Source organism: Thamnophis elegans, chromosome Z (assembly GCF_009769535.1).
Source record: "Thamnophis elegans isolate rThaEle1 chromosome Z, rThaEle1.pri, whole genome shotgun sequence".
Taxonomy (NCBI): domain Eukaryota; kingdom Metazoa; phylum Chordata; class Lepidosauria; order Squamata; family Colubridae; genus Thamnophis; species Thamnophis elegans.
In genome coordinates, this window is record NC_045558.1 from 97,153,408 (window position 1) to 97,164,484 (window position 11,077).

General features: G+C 44.5%; 1 protein-coding gene across 1 annotated transcript; it reads right to left on the reverse strand.

Moving 5' to 3' along the window:
• Positions 1-1,641: 1,641 nt before the first annotated feature.
• LOC116521233 (E3 ubiquitin-protein ligase RNF152-like) lies at positions 1,642-2,247 on the reverse strand. The gene has a single exon (XM_032235923.1). The coding sequence runs from the start codon at positions 2,245-2,247 to the stop codon at positions 1,642-1,644; it is 606 nt and encodes a 201-aa protein (XP_032091814.1).
• Between the last annotated feature and the right edge of the window lie 8,830 nt (positions 2,248-11,077).

The window sequence follows — 11,077 nt, forward strand, 5'->3', positions numbered from 1 at the left end:
AGAAGACATGTGCAGTGACTAAGTAGTCTTACTCTCTCTCCCCCCCCCCCTTCCTCCACATGCATGGCAGAAGAGTAGATTTTTTTTTTTTACTTTGCATTTTTTCAAATTCTGAATCTTTTATGTGCAGAGGGGATGGGGAATATTGATATCAAATTATACGTACTTATTTTGCTTTTCAAGTCACCCTATTTATCTTACTACTAACTGTAAAGGGCCATGGCAATAACACATTACAGGCAGTCCTCAACCTACAGCAGTTTGTTTAGTGACCATTCAAAGTATTGAAAAAAAAGTTATTTATGGCCATTTTTCCCACTTATGGCAGTTGCAGCATTCCCAAATGGATGCTTGACAACTGATTCACATTTATGACGGTTGCAGTGTTCTGGGATCAAGGGATCACCTTTTGCAACTTTCTGAGAAGAAGAATCAATGGGGAAATCATATTCACTTAACATCCATGTTACTAATTTAACAACTGCAGTGATTCACATAACAAATGTGGCAAAAAAGTTGGAAAATGGGGCAAGACACACTTAACTAATCTATCACTTAGCAACATAAATTTAAGGCTCAATTGAGGTCATAGATTGAGTACTACCTATATTGCATTTGATTCCGTTCCATAACCATGAGCATTGGCCACCTGTGAACTTTTAACCAAAGGTTAAAACCAAAGTTACTAAGCATCTAATGAAATGAACTGGAGTCCATGAATCTTTATGATGCTAAAAGATTATTTTTGATGAATTATGTTTAGTCTGGAGCAATCATCCAAAGCAACCCACTAATTTCAATTAACCAGCTTTCCAAATATTGCAGAACCATAAGTTCCCTCACTTTGAATATTTTCTCTCTTTTTTAAAACCCTTCCTAGCTTCCTTTATTGCTATTATGCTTACGGTCTCATTTCTTCTTTTTTTTAAAGCAAACAAACAAAATCGTTTAAACTACAGAAGAAAATAGAATGAGCATAAACACACACATGTATTGCATCTAGAAGATTTTTAATACTTAAAAAAAAATCCCTTTCTATACTGTGGGACAAATTTTTAAAACCATTTTCATGAATGTGCAATTTGAAAGATACAAAAAAGTCCTCGTGGCCTAAATGATTAAATTTCATAACTTTCCCTGCTGCTATTGAAAAATAAAGAGAGGATTACATTTTTGCTATATATGGAGAACACTGGGTAAATTGATTGTCTTCATTCCAATGTTTAATTCTATTTGAACCTACAGCATTTTCATTTGTAAATCAACTACTCTGAAGAGACAAAGAAAGGGAGAGATCATAACCTGTATAGTAGAACCAGCTAAATAGACATTTTAAATCTCATAACATGATGAAATCATTATAGATTATAGATCATTTGTTAAGTATGCATTGCATTGTATGCATGCAGTCTTCTTTGATATTGTCACCAGCAAAGAAACACTGGATATGCCTCGCATTCTATTAGCGGGTCTTGCTGTCCTACTTTTTAAAGCAGACTCTGGACTGTCAATCAGCTTGCTTGGCATCAACGATTCAGTCCATGTGACAGCATTTCACCTCCTGGTCTCCTGCCACCATCAATACCACCCCCCCCAAACCCCTCAATCTAGCTCACAAGAGGAGCTTGCTTCAGCTTTCTTTCAGCTGCAGGAGATGACAGTGAAACATTTGGAGATACATGAAATGTTGTGGAGGACAATACCTTGAAGATAAACTATGACACAGGCCACCAGGATGACAGCGAAAACCACTGAACAGGTGGAGCTTTTCACAATGCCCCAATGTTCCTCTTCTCCCGTAACCTGCGGTATCCCAGCCTGCAATGGTTGTTGTTCGGCTGGGGTTGTGACCATCGTGAGAGACCTCTGTTGGCTGCTTGGCAAGTGAGGACAGTCAATGTCTCCAGGCAATAGAGAGCTCTCATTGGAGGTGGGCAAAGGCAACATGTAACTCTCGTTGCTAGGAAGCTTGATGAAGACTGGAGAATGCTCTGAAATGTGGGGTATTGCAATCACGGCAGTGACCTCTGGATCATCAGGCAATTGGGAGACAGAGTACCCAGGTGGGAGTCTAGTGATACTTCGGCACCATGGACACTTCAGATCTCTCTGGCTGGTCCTCATCTTCTGAAGGCAAACAGAGCAACAAGTATGATTACAGCCCAGTAATTTGGGTCTCCTCCGTGGGTTGTAGTAATTGAAACAAATCTGGCACTCCAGCAGAATGTCCCGGGACAGATTCTCCATGGTTTCCCAACTATTCAAAAACAAAAGATATCACACTGACTTGCAGTCCAGTCCAAAACCCGGTGGCTAGAGCTGTCCTTGTCCTCCAACGATGACTATTTTGTATTCTGCTTCCAAAAAAAATAAAGTCTAGAAGGAACTATCTGACTGGAGGTCCATCAGCATCTGAAACTCTCATCGTGTCTCATCTATCTCTTTCAGCCTGATATCAAGCAGGAAATATTCAGCTGCTTGCAGGCAGGAGGCGACAAGCATGAAGCACAGTTATGACAGATCTTTGTTCTGCCTGCAGTGTATTACAGGAAGCCAGGGTTAGATAGCAGCAGCAGCAAAATTGAATATTCCCATTGGGGCTGACAGCTGTTGTGATTCACAGCAGTATCTGAAGTCCCACAGACATTCCATCCTGGCTGGCCATACAGCAGTTGATATGTCTTTTATTTTAAAACTTTTTTTCTTTTCTAGATGATTAAATCTGTTGTAAAGAGACAGTTTGGTGTAGTGGTTAGGGTATTGGATTAGAAACTGGGAGGCCCTAAATTCTAGCCCCACTTTAGGCACAAAATCAGCTGGATGATCTTGGATCACTCCATTGCCTTTTGGCTGTAGGAAGGCAGGCAGGGATGGGTTCTGGCAGTTGCTACTGCCGGTTTGCTTATGGCTGCACTGTGTGCGCGCATGCACAGTGCAATAAAAATTGCTCTGTGCATGCGCAGAAGCAAAAAACAAGATGGTGGCGCCTACAGTGCGCTAGGAGAACTGGTTCAGGGACGTGGCAGGCCTGGGTTGCTTCCAGTTCCAGCGACCCAGGCCACCAAACCACTACTGGTTCGGCCAAACCGGTCCGAATGGGTAAGACCCCACCAGTGAAGGAGGCAATGGCAAACCACTTTTGAAATCTTGTCAAAAAAACTGCAGGGACTTAGTCCAGGCAATCACCTGGAGTCAACACTAATTCTAAGGCACAAAAATAAATTAAACAACAACAACAAAAATCAGCTCTAGTGGAATTAAAATATCAAAACTCGAAACAGTTTAAGAGGACCACACATTACTGTCCTGAATTTAATGTCTACTATATGTAAATGTTTAGGCATCTTGAAATGTTAGTGCATCAGTAGGGTGACCAGACGTCCCGCATTTGGCGGGACACGCATGCATTTTCATCATTTTTCCCGTGTCCCGCCCACTTCTCAAAACCCCCCGCTTTATTTTGGCGCTCGCTGGCTCCCATCATCATCAGCTGCCGCTAGCTCGCTCGTTCCGTTCCCCCATCTATTCTATCTACACTAAAAATCTAAGCCAGCCCAGCCTGCTGCTCACTGATTGGCCTGGACTCCAGCCAATCAGTGAGCTGGCTGGGATGGAAAACTTTAAGCACGCAGTTTTCCATCCCAGCCAGCTCACTGATTGGCTGGAGTCCGCTTAGCTTACCACGCGAGTCTCCATTTCATTTCATCTTTTGCTTGCTGCAGCTTAACTGGTGAGTAACGGTACCGGTGGGAATCGGGAGGCACTGGGGGGAGGAGACGGCCCTCCTCTCCTTCTCCCCCTTTGCGGAGTTTCCCTGTGTCTCCCAGGTCGCGCCCGTCCCCTCTCAAAAGGATTCGGCTTGGCCACTGCTTCCTCCTCTTCTTCTTCCCTGTCTGCGATTCCGATTGCAGTTGCAAGGAGTGGGAAGGAGAGGAAGGAAGGAGGGAGGGGGGAAGGAAAAGAAGAAGGGAGGGGGGGAGAAGATGGAAGGAGAAGATGGAAGGAGAAAAGATGGAAGGAAGGAGAAAGAATGGAAGGAGAAGGAGGAAGATGGAAAAAGAAAGGAAGAAAAAGAAGAAGGGAGGGAGAAAAGAGGGAAGGAGGTAGGAAGAAAAGGGGTCACCTGAGCTCTGATGCCGGCAAAAGAAAAGTCCTTTCCTTCGCCTGAATCCTGCCCGAGCTCTGATGCAGGCACCTTGGGGTCTGTGCAGGGAGGAGAAGAGAGATTCCTCCCAGCACGCACTCAACTGACTAAAGCGCTTTCACGTGCAGGGAGGAATCTCCTGTCCTCCCAGCTCCCTTCGCCCGCAACAGAGATCGGGCGGGCCAGAGGAAGCACTTTAATCAGTGGATGCGTGCAGGGAGGAGGGGATATATTCGTCCCTGCGCACAGCCCACTGATTAAAATACTTGCTTTTGCTCGCCCGAGCTCTGATGCCGGCAAAAGAAAAGTCCTTTCCTTCGCCTGAATCCCGCCCGAGCTCTGATGCAGGCACCGTGGGGTCCATGCAGGGAGAAGAGAGATTCCTCCCAGCACGTACCCCACTTCCCCAAAGCAATTTTTCCGTATTCCGGGAAAGGGGGGTATGTTTTGTTTGTAGCGAAGAATAAACTGACAGTTGGTTGGAGGAAAGGTGGGGGTGGGGGTGGAGGCTGAGTGTCCAAGGTAGCCAACCCAGACGGGCATCGCAGGGCGCAGAGGAATCCAGCAGACAGACGGGAGACCGGGGGGGGGGAGAGGGAGGAAGAGATCCCGTCCAGGGTAGGCTCTCCACTTTTCCCTCTTTTTACCCTGGATGGGATCTCTTCCTTCCCCCCTCCCCCAGTCTCCCGTCTGTCTGCTGGGTTCCTCTGCGCCCTGCAATGCCCGGCGCCTCGTAAACATGGGTAGCGGCGATGTGACGCCTTTGCATCCGTATTGAGGTTGGCATGTTTCCGGTGGTGCTCTGGGAGGAGGGGGAATGATGAAGGGGAGGACGGCGGCGTGGTGGCCGGTGCCTAGAGCGAAGCCAAAAGAGGTCCGTGACGGTGGCTCGGAGTTGAACGGGAAGAAAAGGCGCTGCAGGCCTGGGGAGTGGGGGAGTGGGAGGAGCGCTGGTGGTTTGTTTTTGGGGTGGGTGGGGCGTGACGGGGAAGGGGGTGACTGCGCGGAGAGGCTCAGAGGCGGACCATGCAAGCTCCCTTTCCCAGCGCATGCCCCTCTCAGCACCGTCCCCACCGACTGCCAGGCTATCCGCCTCTGAGCCTCTCCGTTTTGTTCTGAGAACGGGCTGCTCAGTGAGAGGAAAGGGAGCTCCCTGGGAAGTGAGAGCAGCGAAGAGGTGATGCAGTCACAGAATTCCCCAACACTCGCTTTTTTTTTTAACCCAGCCTACCTCATAGGGTTGTTGTTACGGGGCTAGACTAGGAAAGGCAGCCTCTCTCCCGTTTTCGAGAAAAAGTAAGGATGTCCATCTGGTAGAACAACCACCTGTGCAATTTGGTGGCGATCCGCGAACTTTCAAGCCATGTAATGCGTGGGAAGGCATAGAATAAAGTTAGCATACTTGAAGTGAAATAGGCTTTGGTTATGTTTAGGTTGCATTAGCTAAAATGTGCCAATACCGTCCTTGTTGGTAAAAAATGTTGTCATGTTAGAAGAATGACTAAGGCTGAGAGCCTAATCTACTCTGTGTTAAATAAATAAAATGGATGGAAGGAAATGAAAGAATACAGAAAAGGTTGGTGAGGCATTTAGTGGCCTATGGATGAGAATGGTGGCTGTTTAGTAAGAAAATCTGTTTGGAATGTGCATATATATTCATATGTGGCCATAGCAAAATAATAAATAGAAATAAAAAAGCATGATTGATTTTTACTGATTTTGATGAAAGTGAGAGGATTAGTGAAGGCTAGGTGCAGCAAGGATCCCACTATCTTACTATTTTATTTTTCTTTATGTACACTGAGAGCATATTCACCAAAGACAAATTCCTTGGGTGTCCAATCACACTTGGCTAATAAACTATTCTATTCTATTTTACTCTATTCATTTCTATTTCAATTCTAACAAGGAGTTTAGCTTCTCTCTCTTGAAAATGTAAGCTAGCGTAAGGCATTATAATGCAAGCTAGCCTTAACTTTCAAACAGTTCATTTAGTGACCAAAGTTACAATGGCATTGAAAAAAGTGTCTGATGACCATTTTCACACTTAGCGACCATTTTCACACTTAGCGACTGTTGCAGCATCCTCATGGTCACGTGATCAAAATTTTGATGTTTGGCAACAGATTCATATTTATGATGGTTTCAGTGTCCTGGGGTCATGTTTGACAAAATATAAAATTTTTAATCCAGCCCCCCCCCCCCCCCCCCCCCCGGTCAATGGTGTCCCTCTTTACCAATCTGAAAATCTGGTCACCTTATGCATCAGGAACACTCATTGTCTTAAATGGGTTTAAGGCAATTACATTGGTAATTTTGAAAAAGTAGTTGAAATTTGGAGCTACTAACAGACCTCTGACACTGTTGGCCAAATATTTAGTTCCTTAAAACAATCCTTTTTGTTTTCCCCTTTGCCTCTCTCTGATAAGTGCAAATCTACTAAAAATTTAGACTAAATAACATTCTTAGGCGTCAGTAGTGATAATAAGGTTTCTGTGACACAGGGCAACACTTTGGGTTTTGAAAACAGCTCAAGGTTGCTTTAATGTAACAGAAACAAGGAGAGCAGAGGTATTCAGAAATTGTTTACAACAACTGAAGAAAACCATACTTCTTCAATCGAAGTCTCTTCTGCAACCTGAAAAACCATATTTATCCCTGTATAACATATATATTAGCCTATACAGTGGGGCAAAAAAGTATTTAGTCAACCCCCAATTGTGCAAGTTCTCCCACTTAAAAAGATGAGAGAGGCCTGTAATTGACATCATAGGTAGACTTCAACTATGAAAGACAAAATGAGAAAACAAATCCAGACAATCACATTGTCTGGATTTGGAAAGAATTTTTTTTGCAAATTATGGTGGAAAATAAATATTTGGTCAATATCAAAGGTTCATCTCAATACTTTGTTATATATCCTTTGTTGGCAATGACAGAAGTCAAACATTGTCTGTAAGTCTTCACAAGGTTGGCACACACTGTTGCTGGTATGTTGGCCCATTCCTCCATGCAGATCTCCTCTAGAACAGTGATGTTTTGGGGCTGTCGCTGGGCAACACGGGCTTTCAACTCCCTCCAAAGGTTTTCTATGGGGTTGAGATCTGGATACTGGCTAGGCCATTCCAGGCCTTGAAATGCTTCTTACAAAGCCACTCCTTCGTTGCCCGGGCGGTGTGTTTGAGATCATTGTCCTGCTGAAAGACCCAGCCATGTTTCATCTTCAATGCCCTTGCTGATGGAAGGAGATTTGCACTCAAAATCTCACGATACACGGCCCCATTCATTCTTTCCTGTACACAGATCAGTTGTCCTGGTCCCTTTGCAGAGAAACAGCCCCAAAGCATGATGTTGCCATCCCCATGCTTCACAGTAGGTATGGTGTTCTTTGGATGCAACTCAGCATTCTCTCTCCTCCAAACATGACGAGTTGTGTTTCTACCAAACAGTTCTACTTTGGTTTCATCTGACCATATGACATTCTTCCAATCCTCTTCTGGATCATCCAAATACTCTCTAGCAAACTTCAGACGGGCCCAGACATGTACTGGCTTAAGTAGGGGGACACGTCTGGCACTGCAGGATCTGAGTCCCTGGCGGCGTAGTGTGTTACTGATGGTAGCCTTTGTTACGTTGGTCCCAGCTCTCTGCAGGTCATTCACTACCCTCCCCCCGTGTGGTTCTGGGATTTTTGCTCACTGTTCTTGTGATCATTTTGACCCCACGGGGTGAGACCTTGCGTGGAGCCCCAGATCGAGGGAGATTATCAGTGGTCTTGTATGTCTTCCATTTTCTAATTATTGCTCCCACAGTTGATTTCTTCACATCAAACTGCTTGCCTATTGCAGATTCAGTCTTCGCAGCCTGGTGCAGGTATACAATTTTGTTTCTGGTGTCCTTTGACAGCTCTTTGGTCTTCACCATAGTGGAGTTTGGAGTGTGACTGTTTGAGGTTGTGGCCAGGTGTCTTTTATAATGCTAACAAGTTCAAATAGCTGCCATTAATAAAGGTAATGAGTGGAGGACAGAGGAGCCTCTTAAAGAAGAATTTATAGGTATGTGAGAGCCAGAAATCTTGCTTGTTTGTAGGTGACCAAATACTTATTTTCCTCCATAATGCAAATAAATTATTTCCAAATCAGACAATATGATTGTTTGGATTTGTTTTTCATTTTGTCTCTCTTAGTTGAGGTCTACCTATGATGTCAATTACAGGCCTCTCTCATCTTTTTAAGTGGGAGACCTTGCACAATTGGTGGCTGACTAAATACTTTTTTGTCCCACTGTATATAAATGAAATTATCTTTGGGGAAGAGATATGACTTTGCCTACATTAAACAAATATTTGAGAAGGAAAGAAAAAGGAAAATTCAGAAATATTTATATAAATTGTGGAAGAAACACATATTGATTTACATAAATTGACTACAGGGATGAGAATTCTGGAATGTAGCTCAGAACAACTGGAGGACATTGGTTGGGATGATTATCTTAGCCCAATTTATTTTGCTTCCAACTCTACAATTCTATGAGTAAAGGATATGTTAATATTTGAGTTTAGTAAATATAGTTATTGTTTTTCTGCTAATATTTCCCTCCTGCCTTTTCCTAAAAAAGCCTTCTCCAAGCAAGGGATGTTCAGCAGTATTTGGATGGCTGTCCCCCAAATTCCCAGTTAAAATGGTTGCGGGAGTTAGTTCAAAGGCTAACTCTTTTGAAGAACATTATGTTAAAGAAGTATGTCCTTAAAATCCCTCCTCTTCCTCCATCTCCACATTTAGGGATGCCAGGCTTAAAAAACCCCAGATGACCATTAGCAGGTCACACGGTGATGAAGAAACCTTTGGTGTCATCTCGTACCCATCTTGATTTTTGTGATCCAGATATAATAGCTCTACTCATTTTATAGCTAAGAATTGTGGAAGTTGTAGTCTCAATACACAAGGAAGGTCCAATTGAGGAAAGCTATAGTTGTGATAATTTGTTTTCTCTTTTACTTTACTATAGTAGACATTTGTGAGAATATAGGATGGCCTAGTGCTCAAGAATCCACTTTTCTCTTCAGAATTAGGCTAATAGTGTTAAAACTGAGGCCCTTTCAAAGAGAAAAAATTGCTCATATTTTCTTGAACAAGACTCTCTCTATTCCCCAAATTTAGAGCAAATAGTTTGTTATGTTAAAATCATTGGACCTTAGCCAAAGATTGGAACATCTGGTTATTTTTTTCAATTCAATATGCAGTTTCTTACTCATGTATCTTGAAGGTACCAGAACACTGCATGTCTTCAAGCTCATGAAATGTGAACAATTATCTGTTCATTTACTACATAGGCTCTGGTTTATACTGATGGTATATGTTCTAGCTGGGAGAACGCAGGTGGACAAACGGAGGCGAGCCAGGACTTCAAGAAGGTAACAGCTTTAATGCTAACAGGTTGCCAAACGCGGCCCTTCACAATTCACATGTCTCAACTAACTGGCAATAGCTGAGCCCTGTTTCACAGCTCTTTATATATGTCGACTGTCAAACAAGTAACCAATCAGAAACGAGTACAGCGCCCCCTAGTCAATGGACCAGAGGAAAAAACTATAGAACATAGCACTCCTTCACACATAGAATGTGCATGCGTAATCTTCCAAGTAGCCCAGGTGGCGCCGGACTCGCCCTGATCTTCCCAGTGTGTCTTCGGCCGCCATAATGGGAAGGGCACTTTCCGTGGCCTGTTGAATCTACCAATCTGGTCTCTGTCGACGCCGTGGAATATCACTGGGAAGAACAGGTAAGTCTATGGTTGGTGTTTCTACAGCTCTATTGGACCTGTCTGGGGAAGGAGACCGAGGCAGTGTACTATGTTCCCCAGTTTCGGCTAGAGTTGATTACGTATTTGGCAGGCATTGTTGCTGATCCGCCATGTTAGGGAATATTTGTCTAGCCTTAACTGATTGATATAGTGCTTCCATATCCTGCCGTCCTCTATCTCTACTAGAAAGAGCACGGCCCTGTTATTTGTCTGACTATGCCTGGTAGCCATAATGGATGGCCAGAGTAATTCCTGGCATACACTGGTGTGTCCAATGAAAACCCCCTGAGCTGACTATGACAGTCCAAAGGCCTTATAGGGGCATATTCAGGGTGTAGCCTATCTAACGTCGTCCTAATGCGCCAACCCATTAACAGCTCTGCTGGGCTTTTGTTGGTTGTGGTAGATGGAGTGGCATGCTGCCACAATAAGTATTTGTCAATGTCCTCCTGCCAGTTGACCAGACCAAACCTCGCTAACACCTCTTTTGCTGTTCTGACACATTCCACTAGGCTACTAGCAGCGGGATTGAAAGGGGCTACAAACGCATGGCACATCCCTAACTGGGAAAAGAAATTGGCTAGAATGGCAGCAGTAAACTGGGGCCTATTGTCAGATACAACCAGATCTGGTAACCCATGGGTATCAAACACCCGCCTTAACACTTGGATTTTTGCCAGGGCTGTGGTTACAGACATTAAACACACTTCTACCCATTTTGAAAATGCACCAACAATTACAAGAAAAGTCTGGCCCTTAAAAGGGCCTGCTAAATCCATGTGTACCCTGGACCACGGAGCCCTTGGTTGTTCCCAATTGTGTACCGGGTCCCTGGGACAAGCCAGCAGGATTCCTGGTACTGGGTGCAGCCAGAAACCCACCGTGCAATGTCTTGGTTCATGCCAGCCACCAGGCATAGCTCCGGGTCAGTGACTTCATCCGGACTATGCCCGGGTGGCCCTCATGAAGTGTGTTGAGCATAGAATCTCGAAGGGAGGCCGGAATGACCACTCTGCTTCCCCACAGGAGGTAACCTTGCTGGAAGACAGTTCGTGTTGTTGGTTAGCAAATGGCCACAATTCGGCACTCAGTGGGCCTGCCAGCCAACCCCTTTCGGTCCACTCCAGTACC